Source organism: Populus euphratica, unplaced genomic scaffold (genome assembly GCF_000495115.2).
Source record: "Populus euphratica unplaced genomic scaffold, PopEup_1.0 scaffold1.1, whole genome shotgun sequence".
Classification (NCBI taxonomy): domain Eukaryota; kingdom Viridiplantae; phylum Streptophyta; class Magnoliopsida; order Malpighiales; family Salicaceae; genus Populus; species Populus euphratica.
Window position 1 is genome coordinate 2955693 of NW_011499845.1, and position 21182 is coordinate 2976874.

Genomic DNA, 21182 nt, shown 5'->3' on the forward strand with positions numbered 1-21182 from the left:
TGTTTCTAGTCTCTCAAGATTTTTACTTGTAGTTTCTGAATTCACGAGCATTTAAAGATTGATTAATCAGGTATTTATTGAGACTGTATATGCTATCTGGAATAGAAAAAACAGGGGTAAATTTAGCAAGATGGCGGCACCAATGCTGTGATCATCCTCGTTAATGATAGAAGAGAGATTGACTCGAAGACATGTTCTTGCTCAAGAAAAGGTATTCCTTTATAACCAAGCATCTACCAAACTACACAAGCAGAGACAAGAAGCTCGCGGGTTTGGCATGTGGGTGCGTGTCTTTTGAATCCTCACTACCCGTACGAGTCCAGGCTAAATTTCTAACTAAATCTCAGACGTCAAATTCTACCAAAACTTGCTATGGTTATAGGATTTACTTGTTCAATCAGAACGGACTAGAGAGAACGTGAAGCTTTAATTAACTTAATGAGGTAGAGGTGACAACATTGGTCTCTTTACTAGGCCAGTTTGCTTTCCGAAGAAAGCAAGTCCAGTCCAGCTCTAAAATAGAGAGTTCCTTCTGAAACAAAGCAAAGGCAACATGCAGCCAGAATATTGTAGATATAAATCAGTTGGTGTTCTATATATTTTAAGTTTCCTTCATGGGCGTGACAAGAGAAAAAGAGGGAAAAAAAATAGGCAAAACAAAAATACCGTGCACTCACAATTGCGGGACAAAAAAAAAAGGGGGAGAAAACGAAACCAAAAACATATAATATACTAATTAAATCATTCCCCGTGTACATACCCGTCGTGTTACAAAGAAACGGTCCGTGTTATCCTCAATCTTCCTCTCTTTACAATCTGCTACCTGAACTCTGCGCTGCAAAATAACCTACCTATTCTAGGCTTTCTAGCTAAATATTCGGATACAAAATAACTTACAAGAAACGATATCAATTCCTTCTTGGCAATCAACAGGACAAGATCTATCACTAGTTGAGCCCTATAGAGATGGTAAGTGTACATTAAGAAAATTTAAGTCTATTAGCTGCTGTTTTGAATTGGCTGTGAAGCACATCTGTCTTCAATGGCTTCAGAGTTCAAAATTTTTCTAAGAGAGCGATATTGTAGACGAACATTCTCACCACTACCAATAATCTTAAGCAAGTACCTGAAAGAAAGAAAAGGAAAGATCTTTGCACTGTGCATCTAACATCAAATTAAACCATGATTTGCTTTCATATCCATACAGCGTTCAACTACCAATACCATGATTATCTGAAGGTAAGTAGTGTTTAACTGGTATAACAAGCCATCTCAACTCACCAGCCATTGAGACATTGTGAAGTGATGATCGCTTCCTTTCCAACAAATTTTTCTGGTGTCCTCCTATTTCCCTATATGATTCAACACAGCGCTCAATGTTTCATGCATGCAATGCCAGTGACAACAGCCATAAACAGAATACAAGGAAAGAGAATGCTAAAACGAACCTTAATCACTACTTTCTCATTTACAGCGAAAGGATACTGAACTCCTCTATGCAAACCATCGTCGGCAACAATATCTCCATTCTCCTGAGGACAGGCAAATGATCAGTCAAAATGCGTTTGAAATTGGACTCTTATTAATACAACAGAATTCACAGCATGCTGGTTTTGTAAGCAACAAACTACAGCGAGTATCGATCATTGAAAACATCAAAGAGACAAAATCCATTTGAAAGCACAACACTCCTTAAAGAGTTGACAATGGTCCACAACACCTGAGAGAAAATACGACAAAATAAGGTTCTTCACACCAATTCCTAATGCTTCATTTGTGCTCCCAGTCATCATTAGATTTTTATTGATTTCAAATCAGTTAAAAAAGAAAAATTTAGAGTTATAGTTTTGATCATAAAAGCTCAGACAGAAGTCGGAACAGAACCCTTAAAACATTGAACGCTGTGGAAGAGCTATCAATGTTCCATAGTAGTTGAGACAAAATAAGCCAAAATCAAGGCTCTTTACACCAATTCTTAATGCCTCATTTGTGCTTTCAGTCACCATTAGATTGTTATGGATATCACCCACTACCAACAGAGCCAATGCCCAGTTGAAATTTTATACAGTTTTTCTAAGTCGCATCTAAATTCCCTTTGCCTTGCCTTCCCCTTATCCACTACAAACATAAGTAATTAAAGATTTGATATCCATGCATGCTTGGAGAAGTGTATTTCCAGGATAACTAGATAAAAAAAGTCAGGCACTTATTTGATGCATACCCCATGTGGTCTCTTCTTCATGGAATCTGTGTGATCACACATTTCTTTGCGACGCTTTCGCAGAGTTGCATTATGGAATAGCCTTCGATCATCTTCATTCTTTACAGCTGATGCTGCAGCTCTAAGAGCTGCATATAAGTTAAATATAAGAATAAAGACGATAAGATGCAATTAAGAGGTTCAGAAAAGAATTGGCATCTAGCATGACCAGGCATCAAAAGGTTCCGTTTGTGTGTTTGAGCGTGGGAGAGAGCATAAACAAGTCAAGTAGAACCTACCATAATTAGGAACCAAAGACCCAGCCTCAATTTCAGCATTGCAAAGTGTACATCTCGACTGTAATGCAAAAAACAACTGGAGTTATGATTCTTGTCTCCTATATAGACTAGACAAGTCTATCGTACAAAAGCAGCAGACCAGTAGATCTATTAAGAGGATATCAAAGAGCATGTCACATCACAATGTAGGAGTGCTTGAATAACAGAAAACGTCAACAGACTATACATTCTGTTTTGGTGCCTATGCAGTATAAGCAATAAACACTAGCTGAAACATTTGATGAAACGTCAATTGGAATCCAGGCAGGATGGGGATCAAAATTCTTTCTACTTCTTGAAGTATTATGACAGAAAAAGAGCAAGGAGTTCTATGAGTGCCAAAGTTTGTAGCTAATTTTTCATGTCATCAGAAAAATATAAAAATGTAGGTCCTGAAACTCCCTTGAATGTATTGACACTAGAACCAATATAAGAACATCAAGCATCTAGTGCTTTTTACCATCTTATTCCTATGCTATTGCAAACGTTACTTCTAATTTCCATATAACTAGCAGATAATCCTACTTACCATATCAATGACTCTTCTCAGCATGAGACCACCAAACGAATGTCCACAGGAAACAAACATGGCATCTTCAAGGAATGCACCCCTGAGGCATCATTAGATAAGCGCGTGGAAAAGAAAAAACTCATTTATTATCACATAGCCCACATTAACATAGCAGTCAGTTTCTTTCTCTCTCTCTAAACAAGGGAGGTAAAATCAACATATGAGTAAGAAGAGCAATAAATATAAAATTGATTTTATCAAAATCATCGACAATGAACAGATGCAGCCAAATAGGAATAACTTCTTGAATTACCATATTTTGATTTTTATTTCTGCATATTCTTGTTTTTCTTGTAAACTTAGTCTGTTTAGAAATTTCTCCTCCTTAGGAATTTAAAGCTACTTAGGAAAGTGGAATTATGGTTTAGTTTCTATCATCTATGGTCTTCTGATTTTATTTGATGCCAAAACTACTGTTGTATGAGTTTTCTGGTTTTCCAACAATACACAATGATTTTATATCAAAAGTTTTCTAGTATTTATGATTTTCCTTTTTCCTTTTTCATTTTGGATTTCTATTTCCTATTTAGATCAGAACTATTAGGGCTTTTGGTTCCTTTAATAGTAACATCTAAAAGGCAAGACTTTAATGATACAATTATGAGTGTTTTGGTTTAGTTTGAGCTGCAGCCTGAGAGGGTTTCTTTTCTTTTCTTTACTAAGTGCTATTTTCTTCCATTTATTTTTGGCTACTACTAACCTCAGTCATCATTCACATGTACAGTAAAAGCTCTAATTTCCTTCTAAGAACCTTAATTTTCTGACCCAGTGAGCTATGAATCATTTGTGGGGAATAAATCCAAATTTTCCGACATCAAGTATAGACCTGATGATTCATCCTGTTTTCTATTTCTTTGATGACATGGAACTCCGAACTCTGCTGAGAGCACCAAGAGATGAGATTATGTAAAAACTTAATGCACAGGAAGTCAATTCTTAACAAATAATTGTAGGAAACTCTCATAATGTATACATACACTGGCAGACCAGCAGTGCTGAAAATTTCTCACTGCATCAGTGAAAAGGAGATGTCGCAGAGATGAAATATAGACAAAAAGATTCACCACCCATCTTTTCCACCATTGTGATAACCTGAAGTCTACTTAGGCACTAGCAGCTAAAGATCTTTGTCACAGGGATATCTAACCATACAAATCCCATAGCATGTGAAGTTGGTTATCGCATGTGATCCTAGGAATAATTCTATGCTATGTATTTTTCTTTTATTGGTGAGTCACTCCCAAACGTTATATATGCACAACAAGACCATTAGAGGGGTTTGTTGTGAAAAAAACAGAAAGAAACCAGTATGCAGATTTCTTTCTAACATTGCACAAATATGTTTATTAAAAACTTACACTTTGTATTGATAACATTATAAAGTAGGGATTGAGAATATTTTAACTGGATGAATTTAACAATATAAGCCATAGTAAAAAAGGTGCTAGTATCATGTTAAATTGAAAAAACCTACTTGATTCCGAGACTTGAGACTGTTACCTGATCTAGGATGCCATTATATTGAAACCAACAAGCATAATGGAAAAGCACAAGCAAAGACAGAAGAACTCACGACAAGGGATCTGAGAGCACACTTCTTAGTGATGGTTCCTTGTTCGTATCATTTTGAGCAACCTGTAAATCCAAAATTTAAAATGAAATCTCATGATAAATTACAACTGAAAGTTTCAGTTGATCAGCAAACAAAAAAGGTAAAGCATTTAACTCAACGACAAGAAAGAAAATCTCAATATGCATGAACAAAGAATAAAGACTTGCAGGAAACCAAGTAGCAAACTCATATTCTTTTACATGTGTGAGCATCGCCTGATTTCAGCTGATTTTTTCAATATTTTTCTTTTTTCTCCAGATGTGAAAGTCATAAATAGAAATTTTGCAAACCAGTGAAAAAAAATCAAAGAATAGGAACTTGATCAATAACAATATGAATTCCATAACCGTTGCTCATGTGGGGTCTTTAAGATCCGATCTCAGCTGAAAACAGGGCAGATAACAACTATGTTTCATGACAGATCAAATTATCTATTTCAGCAGAACCTACTCTTAACGACCTTGTGAGAAGAACAGAGAAGAAGGAAAGGCCACAAAGCACATCAAATAAAGAAGGATAAAATCTAATATACAAAGGTTCAGTTGGTGGAAATTCTTTTACTCTTATGCTTTTACAGGCAAACTCCAATTAGAACTTACATAAGTATTATTAGGTTGATTGCACACAGCATCCTCCTCTGCAGAAAGGTCATCCATAAACTGACTCACTGATATTGGTACATAGCGCTGGGGAATAACATGACCAGCTGCTGCAATTGGAGAACAATCTAAAATAGCATTTCCCTGTGGCATGAGCCTGAATACCAGTGAAGTCCTGCAACAGTAAAGTTTAGTGAGCAGCCTAAATGTGAAAATCAATTGTAAAACTGGAACAATTTTAAACACAAGATGCATGGCATTAATCAGTTTCAATAAAAATATTTATACCTCCCACCACTGTTAGTACCCGATGAGAAATCAGGAGCAGCTCTATATGAGGCAGCAGGACGAAGTCCGGCAGTCGTGTGGCCAAGTGTCTTGCCAGTAATGAGTAAAAGATCCACTGGAGCTGAACCACAATCAGCCAAGTACCAGCGACCATTTGGGTCACAAACCTAGGGGAGAAAAGCATTTAAGATGGTATAAAACAAATTGCCACTATTACACTAAAACACCTATCAGAGTGTCGCAAAGGAATAATGTCACTGATGGCTAGGGGGGAAGGAAAAAAGGAAACTTTAGAATTAATTTGAAGCCAACACAAGTGTGATACTAGTCAGGAAAAATTCTCCAACACTAAAGAACAATATTTGTTAGATATCAGGAGTACATGTTGTTTAAAAGACAGTAGAATACCTGCAGACCAGGACTGTCTGAGGAAATCAAAGTCAACAATCCCTTCTCAACCTCACCATTAGCCGCTGGCTTCCCTGCCCCAATAGCCCCTTTTCCATTTTGCAAAGAAGTATGAGAATAGGTGGCAACAAGCACCGAAGAAGACACCTCGCCAGCTGGCAATGGGGTATCATCAAGCAATTGGTTGAAAACACTGCAGTCAACATAATTTGCAAGCTTCATATCATTCATAAGAACCATAACCAACACAAGCTTTCAAAATTAAATATCCACCACCGTCATCATCCTTACTCGCTTCTTAAACGAAGATGTCTTGCTATTGCACATAAAGCAGAGCGCGCTGCCTTTCCCATGCACCTAAATATTTCAGCCATACATGGCGGTGACGAGTCCCAATCTTCCACTGGCCTGCAACACATTTATAAATTATAACACCTAATTACCCACCCAAAGTTTTAACCTTCACACTAATTACGCACAGAACCATTTAAAGTTTCCAACTTTACACCAATCGCACACTACTAATCAAAATACACACTAATTAAACAAGCATTTTTACCTTCCAGCTCTGTACATATAAACCCCGCGGCCGCTACAACCTTTAACGACACCGTTTTGAGACCGACTCCTAAAATACAGCCTTGCAGCCTCGAGGCCACACCGCATAAGCGAGGCTTCGTCACTCCCCAATTCAATAACAGCAGCGTTGTGCCTCATTAAAGACCCCGAAAGCGCATCCACCGCCCGCACGTAGGGCCCGCCAGGAGCCCCATCGTAGGGAGAGATATCAGAGAGCCGGACCCTAGCCAGTGTGGGAGCTGGGTCAGCGGAGTGGTGAGCTGCGGATGCGATAGGGGAAATTACATGATCGAGGGCTGGTGGTGGGGGACGGTGAGAGGAGGAGGAGAGAGGGGCCAGTGGAAGAGGGGGTTGGGATTGAGTGTGGGAGGGAGTAGCTGGGGATCTATGGGCGGAAGTGGAGAGAGGGACAGGGTGTGGTGGTAGTGCAGTGGAGGTTTGCTGATGTTGGTGTTGGTGGTGGCGGTGGTGATGCTGTTGGATCATCATCAAAACCATTAATCATTGTTTTGTGTTTAACTAAGCTTGTTTGATTTTTTATGGGGAACGGTAGAAAATTAGGGTTTTGAATTTGAAGTCATTGTTTATATGGTGTTTTTTCCTCCAAATGACAGTAGTGTGGTAAAAGCTAATAATCTTTTCTTTCTTCCAGGGGGAGGGGGGTGGGTGTTTGCTTTTGTTGATTATGGATTGTGCTGAAGCGTTGGCCGAGAAGTGTTTGTTAATTTCATTTCTGGGGTTTTAGAATTTAGATTGTCTTGCGAGAAGAAGAATATACACACGAGAGTGGAGGTGAGGTGAGGAGGGTGCATGGAGGGAGGGAGGGATGATGAGGGACCTCTATGTTTTACACCTCTTTTATACTAGTTTTTGTTTTTCAGCATTTAAACTAAAACAATTCTTCCTTCTTCTATCATCCAAAATAAATTGTGCAAACCGGCTAGTTTTTATTTGAGTGCAAATCGGGGCTTGAAGCTCAAGAATTAAATTAACTAAGATCCAATTAGATATAAATAACACAGAATCGAATACATGTGGATCGCTAATAATCTAGTCATCTCTAATAAAAGAATTTCTAATTAACCTAAAATTTGTTAACTAGACGGCCAGTCTGACCTCCCAATTTTTTAGACAAAATTGTGCAACACTGGCTGCCTGTTAGTTGGTTTCAGCAATGAGTTTTTTTCTTCTTTCCTTAAATGATTAAGAATATTTTGAGGTTGTCTTTAAATTAAGTAGACTTTGGACAAATCGCAAGCTTTAATGAATGTTTTTAAGAGAAATCTCGGTTAAAATCTCTCGTAATATCGAAATCAAGGATAACCAGAGCTTGTATTTTCCTAATGGTTAAAAGAAAGTAAAATTTGTACTTTTCAAAAGGAAAAAATGAGTGCTTTTTTTTTTTTATCCGAACATAAAAGAAATCTTTTTTCTTGTCAGCGGAAGTCCGGAACCCAACCCCTTGGAAGCAGGTGGCGTGCACAGTTAACTGCAGCTGTGTGGATGCTTAAAAAAGAAGCAAGCATGCGTTGACCGATTGATTTTGTTTGACTTTGATGTTTTATGTGTCATCTCTCTTGTGATTAGTAATGACTTGCTTGCTGAGGGACTATCGCTGCCTCATTTCTCTTGACTGTCTTTTGACAGGAAACATGTGGGGATGGCTGTGAAGAGTACTGCAAAATTGAGATGCCCAGAGGTGTTGTTACCTTGTTCATCATCCAGTGTCAAGAGACTGGTAAGATTGAAGCAATCCAAAGCCAGGAGGAAGCAGCTGCAGCAACTGCTTCCGCTCGATATCAGGCAAGACTAATGAGGCGACACTAGAATATAGAAGGAGACTTCTTTGTAGGTAACTCAACAATGGTCTCTCCCTCTCTCGTTCCCTTTTCTGGGTATAGAGGCTTATATTCTCAGACCAATTTTGATGATGCTGGTGTTCATTCTATAAGTTTCGTTATGGGATGAGGCAACGTAGTTTATTTTCTTTCTGATTCGTTTTGCAGATCACACATGCATAGATTGCGATGCCTGCCGTTGGATGGCTCCAGTAATCCTTCTATTTTTTTATTTGTAGTACTTTTTGTTTAACTGGATTAATATTACTTACCATTCAACATAATAAATTGGCAAACTTCACACAAACGTCTCAAAAAAAATTAAAAAAAAAAAAAAGAAATTGATATCTCAAATGTTGAAGATTTTGATAGCAAGGTGTTGTATTAATTTTTTGATCGACCATGTAGCTAGTATTCAAACGAATTGGTGAGATGTCTGCAGTTGTTTTTAAGCAGCCAACTTCTGGGGAGGAACGCCTCGAAGCTCCTCAGGTGCCTTTGAAAATGGTTTTGCAGTTACTGATGATAACCTGGAGAGGAAGTTGGCTAACCTTTTATACTACATTGTTGTCCACATTAATTTTCCATTCAATTAAAGGAAGATTCTACTGCATGGAGGATGAGAAGGGTAGGAGATATGCTAATCTGCACAAGCTGAATTTCTGGATTTTCTAGTGCATTCTTAAGCCAGGGGTTTACGTACTTTGCCAACTTTATTCCATTTTTTCTAATCTTCTGCCCCCGATTTCTGTCTGTAGCACAAAGTGCTTTGCCTCATTTTACCCTACTGTAGCAAACCTTTTAGCTTGTCTTTGATCGGCTTGATAAAACTTTGACCTTTAACATTACTGATTGCACAGAATTTGATCCAACTGTACTGGTCTAACTGTTAACCTTAAAATGTTTACCTTTTAGGCCTTACTTTCTTGTCCAACGAGTTCAATCCATACCGAGAAACCTGCTCCAGATTTGTTCAAGCAGAGAAGACATTTCCTACACCAATTGATCAGCAGAAAAATACCAGTAGCTTTTCTTCAGCATTCATATTTTGTACACATACACCATCACTCGAAAATTCAAAAATATCACTTGAGCATCTATATCAGGTCCTGGTTTAATCATGACAAGCACCGTATGATAGCCTTCGTACCAACTGTTCCAATCAAGTTGCATAAAAGGAGATCACTGCTTTTCCTTCTTCATAAAAAGTAGCATTATCCTGGTGGATCTAAACTTTTTTCCTTATTTTCCTAAACGAAATGAAAGCAAATCGTACTCATTCCCTTTTCCCTTCTTATTTCCTCGAATCTTTTTCTCTGTCTCACTTTCTGTTCCCTGTCTTATTGATATCTTCCATGGTCAGCTTTTTTCTCTTTTTGGAAACAAATTTCTCTTAAAACATAGGTTGTACCACTGTAGTAATTGCTTCTTGGTCGCATAGCAGCGCTTTAACCATCCTGATATATTGCTCCCAGTTAATTTCTGCATTAGACATCAATGACAGTGTCTCTATCTCATGGTTGGTGCAAGGATCATTCTGCTTATTCTACAAGCCACTGAAGATATTCTTCACTGGGGACCATCTTCTGATGACAGAAACAGGGCTGAACATTTGCGAGAGATACAATAAATGTTCAGGCAGTTTAAGGTCAATTATCCAAATTAGAAGGCAAAACAATTGTTCCAACCAGATGGTCATAGTTACCATAAAAACAACACTAAAAAAAATGAAAACTAACATCACTAAACAATAATACTGGTGTGATATAATAATCCTTGAGTAGAATTAGTACCTGTTCCTGGAGAAGAGTTAAACTTTTCGAAAAGATAAATTTTCACAACATTCACAAGGACTAGATCGCAGCCTAGGGTATCATTCTTTGAGCACAATACGTTTCTAATAGCATCTATCCGAACAATCATATTTTATTATCATGCTTTCTATTAAATGTGGACTCAATCATATGGTGTTGGCCATAACTAATTGTGATTTAGCTCTAATAATGTGTCAAGCCTCCTCGCATGTATGCTGGTCAAACCCAACCACAGATGAATTTAACAGTATACCTCGGCCAAATATGTTAGATATGGTGTTGGTCAAACTCGAAAAATAATTGAATTTAACACCATCAATTCTATAGAGTTTTAAATAAAATTATATATAAGTTATTTTTTAATAAATAAGCTTAAATAAACAAGTCTATACTATATTAAGATCATTATATCTATTAAAATCTTTCATGGCCAATTATCCTTTTATCTTAATTTGATAAAATGAATGAAATACAATTTATAATGCAACTTAAAATATCACAAATATAAAGTTATATTCCAACCTATTTTCTCTATAAAAAAAACAAAATTCATTAATTATAAATAAACTATGAGACCCTCATAATAAATATTTATAATTTTCATTCTTTATCGTATATATATTTTAAGAGAATTTTTCTCTAAAATATTATTATATTTTTTATATTTTAAAAAATAATTATTGAAATATCAAAGAGTTTTTTCCTCTACTAAAATAGACATTTTTTAGTTAGTTTCTTTCATTATCCAGGAAAAAAATTGTTTAATATTTATTTTGGTTGAATATCAGCTAATTTACTTCATTTTGAAATTAATCCAATTAATCACATTTTTTTCATCTATTTAATTATTTTTATAGCAATAGAAGATGAATGATGGATTAGAGGAAGCAAGACAGGGGATGTTGACAGCGTGGCTAACAGAATTAATTGCCAAAGGAAACGTCATGGAAACATCATGGAAAAGATAATAACATCTATATCAACACCATGAACGCTGAGATCAATGAAACTGACATCTTCTCCCAAATGCCCGAATATATTATTCAACAGATTGCCTCATTCCCGCCCACGATAGAAGTGGGAAGTACATCAGTCGTGCCCAAAGCGTTGCATCATATTTGGATTTCATTGCCCATCTTCACAATCCTTGTTTGGACTTGAAATGCTCGCTCTTCCAGTGACGTTGGAAGTGTTGAACATTCTATATCACGGCGTGAATCAGGAGTGCCACATTGATCTAATCGCTTGCAAGAAGAACATTGAGGTGGTGAAGCTGTGTTCTCCTTGCTTAGCAAAAAGAGCATGTAAAGACCCTTACTAATCCCGAATTCCCTACCCTTGTGCTTTGGAGTGGTCCGCCTAGACGAGTTCAAGTCAAGGACCTGAAAATCTCCGTTTAAAGACTGGTGAAAGGCACCACTGATACTCCAGATGCACTCCCGTTCAAATATGCAGCCTTCAAAACTTTCTATTTGAGATTTCTGAGCGCACCAAGAGCTGCTGTAAGACTTTTCTCAACACAAAAGCTCGGTGCCTTTTGTTATCGAAGAAAATTCTTGCTTTGCTGGTATCAAAAACTTGAAGGTACGAGTCAATCGATCAGGATGTAAAGATGTGGTCCTGGCAATGAAAATAAGCACTTCGCAAGGACCGGAGATAGAAAGGCACTTGGAGCACTTAAATCCACAAAATTTAATTTCAAATCCACGTAAAAATGAATGAATAAACATTTTATCAATTGCAGAGTGCAATTTCGGCACTCTGCTAGCTTATGAAGCTGAGAGCCGTTATCTTGCAGAGTGGCAGCAGCATCGCCCGCAAATGTGCTTCTACAAACATGTTGAACAACCACAAGCTACTACAGATATTAAAAAAAAGACATCAAGAATTAATAATATAGTGCCGCGTAGCGAAGCTGATTCTTCAATGCTGCTGGTTTTTATATATCACATAATGTATACAGGAAGTGTCCTCGTTGACAGGCAGAATCAATGCGGGAACGAGACCACTGGTGTTTTGTATGTGCATGGGGAAAACAGAAAAACAAAGCAAAACGTAGATTACCAAGCATGATATAAAATTCTGAGGAGCTTGAGAAGCAATTTATGGGAGGGCAAACACAAAGTGTCCTTTTTCTTCAGTAAATGGAGTGTGTGCTAAGAAACCATGACAACAGCAAACAAAAATAATAACAATGATCTTACAAAATTCGTTCTATTTTTTTTTACATTATATGCTTTGTAATGAATGACATGGAACAAATTTGTATTCTGTGGAACACTCGAAAACGTCTCTTGTCATGAGCAGAAAACCCTGAAAAAACCTCGCCACTCAAGCTGAAGAAGCAAATAAATTGGAGAACACTGGAGCTATGATAAATAACAATGCAGTGAAACAAATATCGAGAAAATTGAATACCATGATACAAAATTGATGGAAAAGAAAATAGTGCATTCACAAAATGAGATGTGAACACAGCAGCAGGATCCAAACCTGTTAAAATGAGTGCATCTGTGTCAATTTATGCTAGTGGAGCTGGTATACTACGTAGCAGGTAAAAGTTTGTGCTGATAAGAGTCTCTCAACAAAAAAAATCGTTCTTACCTGATACTAATTTTGCATCCTCCCTGAATTTAGCCTTCCAACTAAAAGACAGACATCACAGAACATTTTCTTTGAGAAGCACACTCTTTAAAGGGAAACATATAGAAAACTAGAGAAGAAAGCCAACTGGCCAATTCAATCAGGCATCAGCTTTTGGGGGCAAATGCAGCTAGAGCACTAGCATGCGCAGGCGAGAGGTTACTTAATAGAGGTTGCATTTGATGACCATAGAGTGAAATCAGGTGTGAGAAAGCTCTTCCTACTTGAGCCTTGACTTCAGGTGTTTCAACTGGAGAAACCACAACCTGAGCAAAAAGATTGACCAACTCTGGAACAAGTGCAAGGATCTGCTTTTGCGTGTATAAAGAAAGAAAAACAAAGAGCACAGCTTTAGTGATTGAAATAAAACTAAAAAAGCAGATAAGATTAGTATATGTCTGTCCTGTTACTTTCACCACCTCATAACTATTTCAATGATCTAATAAGTTTTCACCAACCAATCTATTAGCTGTATCCATCTGAATAATGTGTGCACACAGACACAAAATTACCTGTTGATTGGATGACAAAACAAGAGTATAGACACAACTGTAGACAGCCATGGACTCTTCATGATCTTCTTTTAATGGAAGAACTTTCAGGAAAACTGGAAGGACCTGAGAAAATTAACCCAAGAGATTTAGCAGTCAAGATTTATGAGGAAGAAGTAAGTACGAATATTAATGGAACAGACTGGGAAGTTAACCTGATTTAATGGAACGGACTGGGGATGCGCCATTATCATCCTTGCAACTGCACCAGCTGCATTATCCCTGACAGCGTCATCTGGCTCAGACTCTCCAAATAATGGGAAGAGCCCGCGCAATGTATCGCCATAATATCTGGTGTTGTTGAAAGAAAAAAGCTCCAGCAACATAAATGAATGGGCTATGTAATGATGAAATCAGCAACAAAATAGTTCCTTCCACCTTTTAAGACAACTTTCAACATAATTAATCACTCACAACAAACTGTAGTCCCACACTATCCAACAGCCACAACATAAATGTAGATTGCAAAAAGCAGAGCTCTTAACTATCATTCATGGCAACATAGAAAAAAGAGGGGAAATGGGTAAGTTTATGGGGTTATGCATGCATAAGGATACTTCAAAGTTGACTCCCCACCATTTTTGCACAATTCTCCAACACAAAATGCAGCATTCCTCCTGTTAGTTGCATTAGATGATGCGAGTTCTTTGATTGCTAAGGGCATCACTCTCTGAAACATGAGATGAGCTTTCAGAAAATATAGAAAAAATATCAGAACTGCCAAATAACCAAACCTTGAATGAACACAAAAGTGTCATGTTGCAATAAAAGTACATCAACATAATCCGCAATTGGAGCACCCATGCCCTGAGCAACTTCTGCAAGGCAAGCAACCACCATAGTTCGATCTTGCGGAGGGCGTGAAGCTTTCTGCACTTTCCAACCATCAAAATTATAAGAATCCAGAACAAGTCTTAGCACAAGATGACAACCAACTTGCCAAGAGGATCAATTAATAACACACCGCAAATTTCATCAAAGGTTCAAATAGGTTTGCAAAGATGGGTGCAAAATGAGAACCCATGGACTCTGCGAAAGCAGGAAGAATGTCAGAAACAGCATCCATAAGCACTTCATCATGTTCTGTGTCGTCATCTTCCATATCACTATCGTCTTCCAACTGCTGACAGGCTGACTCCTCTTTTAGCAATACCAAAGTTGCATCAACAAGCCGAGCCATATCTACGATCAAATCACATTAGAGCACAGCCCATTAAGATGTTTTATCTGCATCTAAGAACTTTAATTTCACGAGAGAGAGGGGTGGATGGGGTGGGGGGGAAGCAAATACAGCCATGCTTACACGGTTCAATAGCTGCGTAACCATAATCCTTGATGATCTCTGCCACACTGGTACAAGCTTGAGCAACTACTTCCTTGTCATCATCTCCGGTCATAGTTTTGATGTAAATATCCATCACAGTATCTGCATGTATGAAGATATGTTAATTGGAATTTGTTAACCACTTAAAACTATGAAGATATGTTAATTGGAATTTGTTCACCACTTAAAACCAGGATATTTAATCCTGGCAGATACAGACACTTTATAAGCCACTATCAAGCCATGTCCTCACCAAGCATTTCTCTTGCTTTTGCCGGTCCATCCTGCATAACAAGAATCAAGATTAACATTGTATTAGTACAGACAACCAACCATCACAGTCAGAATTGAAGAGAAGCATATGTGGAAACTAGTTGGAAGCCTTTGCACTTCATCGTGTACCAAGGATAGACTGGAATTAAGTTGAGAATAAGGTCAGCAACATAACAAGGGAGGACATGGAAGAACTCATACAAACCAAAATGGCTCCATCGATCTATTTTCTTTTCAGGTTTTTATCCCAAGAAACAAATAAAATTCCAACTGAAACCGAAAATAAAAAATGCATGGCCAGATTGTATGAAAAGTGCAAGTCGTATGTAATATTCACAAGTCATCTGTCCATGGGGGTGGCAAAGGGAAAAGAGATGGGCGACATTAAGACAAGAAAAGTAAAAGATATTTCTAACACCATCAAAGAAAGACAACAATAAGTAAAGGGCTAATGCATACTCACATTTTGACTCTGGAAGATTGCATGTGCTGCAGTCAAAATAGCTGTATGGAATCACATAATGGGATTAGTATGATTTCAGCGAGACTTACAGTGTGTTATCTATTGTTATCACAAAATATTCATTCAATCTCTACATCTTTGCTATGAACAATACAGGCTCACAGAGCTTAAATCCCACGGGCTGTGTGTGATAAGACAAGTCAAGTCATGCTAGAATTAATAGCAATAACAAACATCAGGGTGACATGCTAAAATTTGTCTCTAATCTTTCAATCTCTTTTGAATTGCCAAGAGAAAAAGATGCCCACATTTTCGTTAAAGTTCCCATCTACTCTCCTCTCCTAAGAAAATGACTTGTTTTTCATATAATTATTGTTATTGCTATCTCATGGTGATCTGCTTCCACTTTGTAAACTTACTTCTAAGAAACAATAAAAAGAGTTCATTTTGATAACAGACATTAGTTTGAATGGGGAAATGGAGCAGCTGGGTATGCATTAACACAATATCATCAACAAGCCAAATGGTTGTCACTCACACTTCAAAGCAATGATAGCCTGAAGCCGAACATCTTCATGGAAATACCCTGAATGTCTCACCAGAATCCTTAATGTCTCCTCCAAATAGCTTAAAACAATTAAAGAATTCAAGATGTAATACTCTATTTGTTATTTAAAATTCAAACCTCAGCATGATGATAACAGAAAATAATTCTGGGAATAAGGAGGATAGAAAATGGATACGGAGAATAAGAACTCTTTGTGTGAAGTGCATATAAGCCAAGTGCTTGAGTTGCAGCTGCCTTTTCATCCAGTACTCCTGTTCTTACACTGATATTCCGAACTCTTGGCTCATCATGAGCTTCATCATCAGATGAGACTTCACCAAATCCATTGATATTTTCATCATCAGATTCAATGATGTCCACTGCAGAACCATCATCAAGATTGCAGGAAGCAAATGCCAGGGGTATGACATGAGGAAGATACTGTTAAAAAAATATATCATTACATGTGAACATGGGATTTATGTGAGGGACCATACAAGTTTATTTCCATGGAAATAATTAAACCTGTGCAAAGCTATCATCCATAATTTCTGCTACATTGCTAAAGAATCCATGAGTATACTCCCGAAGCTCACTGAACTCCAATCCAAAACCCTGAGAAAATACAGAAAAAAATAAATTTCTAAAAGAACATGCTGCAATTGTTAAAGAGAAATGGTAATGTCATTACAGAAATTGCAGCTTCCATGAAAGGGGGTAGAATTGGTTCCATCCTCACTCTCCCAGCAGACATGGCCACTATTCCTACAAGCTCAGTAGCCCTTGCTCGTGATCGGAGATCTTCATCGTTGGTAAGCACCATGAAGGATTTCATTAACTCAAGAACCCTTTCAGAATAAGGAATGAAAGCTTGCTCAGCAGCAGATGCAACTGAACCAATTGCAGACTGCAAAAACATTACTTGGTAAAATTTATAAATATAACCAAAGCAAAAGGCACAGAAGTTAATTACTAATTCAGTTTAATCAAATGATTTCCCAGAGCACATGATGTATCTTCCTTACCATGCATGTCTCCTGCAAATTACGAGGGCTATTTTGGAGGGCTGCAAGAAGCTTCTGCATCAAAGGATCAAGGAAAGGAAGAATTTCTTCACCCATGTCCTCACAAAATGCTGCTAAGGCATAGTATGACTTTTCCTATCCAAAATCAAATAAAGAAGATCATGTGGAGTAAAAGAGTACTATTTATACAAGTGTCGTGCAAAATGTGATTTGCATAATAACTTGATGGTATTCTTATGTTTACCTTTACTTCATCAGATGCATCCTCAATAGCATTTAAAATGCAGGGAAGAACACTTTCATAGTGGGACATGATTTCAGGCTGTAAATGCTCTGCAAATTGACCCAATGCAAATGATGCAGCCCCTCTGACCATTTGTTCTGGATCCCTCAAAGCCCCTAACACAACATGAAGAATGGGTTCCAATTTATCTTTCATCAACTCCAGACAACCCTCTGAAACAACACCTAAAGCTGTAACAGAAGCTTCCCGGAACTTCGGGTTCGCACTCTGACTACTTAGAGAAGCAAACTCAAAGACAGGAGGAAAGACTTGCTTTGAGAGGTTCAAAGACATAGTGTCAATAACTTCTGCAGCAGCTCGATCAGGAGCAAGATCATCATCTTCAACAGAATCAGTTGATTCTGCAAGCAAGGGGCACATCACTTGCAGAATGGGGATGACCAGCTTATACTTTTTCAGGGAACTGTATTTGTACTTTGCCAGCCATGAAATTATCTGAATAGCCTGATATGAAAAAAACAGAGGAAGAGGGGACAAGATTAAGAAAACAAGGAGGAATTTCTGTGTCTCAACTGCACATGTCAACTAAATTCAGATGTCTAAGCACACATGTTCTGATCCACCTATCTAACCTGATGACGTGTGTTGGATTCCAAATTTTGACTAGAGCAAACTTCAAGAGAGAACTGAACAATGGATTTAACAGAATCTCCAAGAAGAGGTGCAGGAGATTCAATCAACTCATCAAAGATTTCAAAAGCAATTATTGCAACATCCTCATCACCAGATGAAAGGCATTGTCTAGCCACGTTTAATATGCTTGGAATGAACTGGCGAAATTTGACCTGCACATATACATGGCTTGAATCAATCGCTTGAAAATAGTAAGGGACAAAAATGAGCCTCTCCAGTTTCAGAAAATTAGTCATCTCTTTTAAATTGCTTTTGCCTAGGATATTTAGACCTTTCAAGATTGCTGCTAAGCATTGAATAATCCAAAGCGAGCGCAGGAGTTGAGATTGATCCAACTCCTACTTTTTTACTTGCTCACTTAGAGTTGTATTTATTCCCACTATGTGATTGCATCATTGCTAAGATTACCTATTGTCTAAAGCAGAGGGATTGAAAGGAAAACAGTGGTTCATTTGGGGCTGTTCAGGGTTCGAGGACCATCTAAACAGTACTTGTGAATAGCAAGGAGCTAATTTGAACTTTGATATGTTTTATTCTAGACATTAAGAGTCTTGGTTGAAATATTATGCATTTAATTTTTGAAGCATGGTAATAATACAGTGATGTTCAGGGTAATGTCAAAAGACAAATACTACAACAGATGACAGATGACAGAGGACACAGGACAGGTGCAAATGGAGTAAAAAGATAAACCACAAAATCAACAATTAAAAAGTAGTTGTCTAAATTCTGCTAGCATAAAAACTGACCACGTCATCCCCGTCATTTGTAAACTCGAGAAAAGATCCCACTGCCCTGGTAAAACATAATAAATTTTAGCAAGCAACCATACAATATTTGTTTGTTGATGAAAACAGGAGCACCGAAAAAATCTAAAAATCGCTCAGCCATTACTTGAGTGCAGCAATTCTAACACGGCTGCTAGTATCATCCTGCAGACACTTGAGCAAAAGAGCTTGCAAATCTGCGAAATGAGGTTGAAATGCATTCCCGATAGTTTCAGTTAAAGAGCTGAAAAGGATCAGTGCCACCTTACATCACCAAAACAGAACACAGCCAATAAGTAATCGTTTCAATTCTAGTAAAACAGTAGAGACACGTAAATTATCACACAGAGAGGGAGAGAGAAAATTACACACACACACACACTTGTTATATAAATAGGAACAAACATGTATTGCCCTGATCATGCTCAACAATTCTTGATCAGGCTAATCTTGCATCAAAGTATCAACCAGGTAAAACAATGAATGAGAAAAGAAAATGTTCTTACTTCTCTATGATCTTCCTGTGCACTTTGGCTACATTGGAACAAAAAGGGCAACAGATCAGGCCACTCTCCAGCCGGAACTGCGTATTTGGCAATTATACTCACCACATTCGCACTAGCTCTCCTTACTGGAGGGCTACAAGATTGAAATAACAATAATTAAAACAGTTTTCCATTATTATTATTCATCAGATTAAAGAAGTGAAATTAAATAATCAATACCTGTGTTCCATGGTGATGCTTTCAATGAGAGATTGCTTGACAAGGAGTTTAAGTTGAGGAGAGAGTTTAGCCCAGTGGCCAGTGATCTTCTTGCGGAGGAGGACGGCGGCGAGTTGGCGAACATTGGGAGTTTTAGCGGTGCGAAGATGTTGAGCAAGGGCGGGGACCACTTGAGGATCTTTGGCAAGCCTCTTAATTTGCTCCTCTGCTTGCCTTCTGGCATCGTTGTCTGGCATCAAGAATTGAATCAGCAGCAGTTCAAGTGACTGTGACATCCTTCCTTTTCTCTCAGTGTAGTGTGCTGTGCTGTGATGTGCTGTGTTGTGCTGTGTTCTGTTTCCGTAAAAAGGAGAAGAGAGGGCAGAAGGGTATGGCTATTGCAGTAAAAGGGTTTTTGGTATGGGTTTTGCTTTGCTTGGTATTTAGGAAGTATTTGGCAGTAGGGACAAAATGATGGTCCATAATTTGATTTTTTTATTTAAAATTATTTTTTAATATTTTTTAAAAAAAATAAAAAATATTATTTTAATATAATTTTTAGTAGAAAATATTTTAAAATGCATATAATTTTAAGTAAAAAATATTTTAAAATGTTGAGGTGATTTAAATAGTTTTTCCTTAAATAATTATTTTAATCCTAGATTTTCAACCTGATTTTTTTGTACTAATGATAAATGTTCAGTAAATTTTTAGAGAAAAGGAAAAAAATTAAATTGTCGAAAGTACCATTTGAGATCTGAGAAGATGGATGACAGTTTTATGTTAATGGTTAGGTTAACATTATCATGTTTTAAAAAGTTTTGGATGCTAATTTGATTGATATAAGATCAAAATAAGTGACATGATTGGGTCACCTTCTTTTATGATCAATAGTTAAAAGAATAATACAAATTATTAACCATTAAACTTTAATTTAAGTAAATTTAGATTCAAAATAATTATTAGAGTAACAACATGCGCGCGAGAGCGGAAATAAAATAAATTGCTGGATTTATATAAGCTTTTCAGTTACAAATTTATCTGGTTTGTTAATAATAACCTCACTTGATTATAGAAATTTATGCAAATTATTACATATTTTGATTTTATTTTAATCAAATTTTATTTCAATTACTTTTATAATTTTAAATTAATCGGATTGGCATTAAATGAAATGTAGTGATTTGAAGAAAAATTATATATAAAATTTAGAAGGTATTTGAGATGATAATGATAGTTACTTTTGAAAATACCTTTTATTTTAAAATACATTGTAATAATTTATTTAAAAAATATTTTTAATATTAACATATTATAATAATTTAAAAAAATAAAAAAGAAATTTTAATGATCTGAAAAGTTAAAAGTTTATATTATAGAAATAATGAATGACACAGTTTTTGTTCAATTTTTATTATTATCTTTATAGCAAATTTATATTATAGATGCTTTGAGAAACATTTTTTTTTTCATTTAATGTATTATAAAAAACTATTATTTGCTGGACACGTTAGGGACACATTAATTACAATATGATTATTTATATATTTTAATTTAAATATGAAAACATAAAAAAATTATAAAAATATATAAAAATATAATTTTAAAAAAGGAGTTGTGCCTGGCATGCAAAAAAAAAAAAAAATAGAAGGAAAGGGGGGGCGATGCATCCTTGGAGTGAAGAGACGCGTTTTCTGTCAT

At 36.8% G+C, this 21182-nt stretch overlaps 2 protein-coding genes and 1 long non-coding RNA gene across 4 annotated transcripts; 1 reads left to right on the forward strand and 2 right to left on the reverse strand.

Moving 5' to 3' along the window:
- Positions 1 to 705: 705 nt before the first annotated feature.
- On the reverse strand, positions 706 to 7465 carry LOC105120503 (RING/U-box superfamily protein). Of its 2 annotated transcripts, XM_011018734.1 has the most exons (12): positions 6576 to 7465; positions 6308 to 6424; positions 6017 to 6209; positions 5609 to 5775; positions 5321 to 5495; positions 4683 to 4744; positions 3068 to 3149; positions 2500 to 2557; positions 2222 to 2349; positions 1449 to 1532; positions 1282 to 1352; positions 706 to 1126 (listed from the first exon to the last, which is right to left on the reverse strand). In XM_011018734.1, exons 1-12 carry the CDS (start codon positions 7091 to 7093, stop codon positions 1000 to 1002), a joined length of 1782 nt encoding a protein of 593 aa, XP_011017036.1. In that variant the 5' UTR covers positions 7094 to 7465; the 3' UTR covers positions 706 to 999. The 2 variants fall into 2 exon arrangements, with proteins under 2 accessions (XP_011017036.1, XP_011017045.1); XM_011018743.1 differs by lacking the exon at positions 6576 to 7465 and having other exon boundaries at positions 6017 to 6232; positions 6308 to 6420.
- A 482-nt stretch (positions 7466 to 7947) lies between these two features.
- LOC105120511 (uncharacterized) lies at positions 7948 to 9604 on the forward strand. The gene is made up of 4 exons (XR_841343.1): positions 7948 to 8447; positions 8602 to 8645; positions 8842 to 8925; positions 9349 to 9604. It is a non-coding gene; the product is annotated as an uncharacterized LOC105120511 (long non-coding RNA).
- A 2814-nt stretch (positions 9605 to 12418) lies between these two features.
- LOC105120518 (importin-4-like) lies at positions 12419 to 19909 on the reverse strand. Its single transcript, XM_011018764.1, has 21 exons — positions 19503 to 19909; positions 19284 to 19416; positions 18905 to 19041; positions 18760 to 18805; positions 17950 to 18162; positions 17318 to 17821; positions 17074 to 17208; positions 16740 to 16955; positions 16574 to 16663; positions 16245 to 16489; positions 16040 to 16128; positions 15502 to 15542; positions 15019 to 15049; positions 14745 to 14867; positions 14406 to 14623; positions 14216 to 14311; positions 13999 to 14111; positions 13597 to 13732; positions 13403 to 13507; positions 12852 to 13198; positions 12419 to 12740 (listed from the first exon to the last, which is right to left on the reverse strand). Exons 1-20 carry the CDS (start codon positions 19775 to 19777, stop codon positions 12998 to 13000), a joined length of 3147 nt encoding a protein of 1048 aa, XP_011017066.1. The 5' UTR covers positions 19778 to 19909; the 3' UTR covers positions 12419 to 12740; positions 12852 to 12997.
- Between the last annotated feature and the right edge of the window lie 1273 nt (positions 19910 to 21182).

Coding starts and splice junctions, on each gene's coding strand:
- LOC105120503 (XM_011018734.1), bottom strand. CDS start 7,093: ATGGTTTTGATGATGATCCAACAGCATCACCACCGCCACCACCAACAC. Junction 5,496..5,608: donor GGTACTAACAGTGGTGGGAG/GTATAAATATTT, acceptor TTACTGTTGCAG/GACTTCACTGGTATTCAGGC. Junction 1,353..1,448: donor ATGAGAAAGTAGTGATTAAG/GTTCGTTTTAGC, acceptor TGAATCATATAG/GGAAATAGGAGGACACCAGA.
- LOC105120518 (XM_011018764.1), bottom strand. CDS start 19,777: ATGTCACAGTCACTTGAACTGCTGCTGATTCAATTCTTGATGCCAGAC. Junction 14,868..15,018: donor AAAAGCAAGAGAAATGCTTG/GTGAGGACATGG, acceptor TCATACATGCAG/ATACTGTGATGGATATTTAC. Junction 14,624..14,744: donor TTACGCAGCTATTGAACCGT/GTAAGCATGGCT, acceptor ATTTGATCGTAG/ATATGGCTCGGCTTGTTGAT.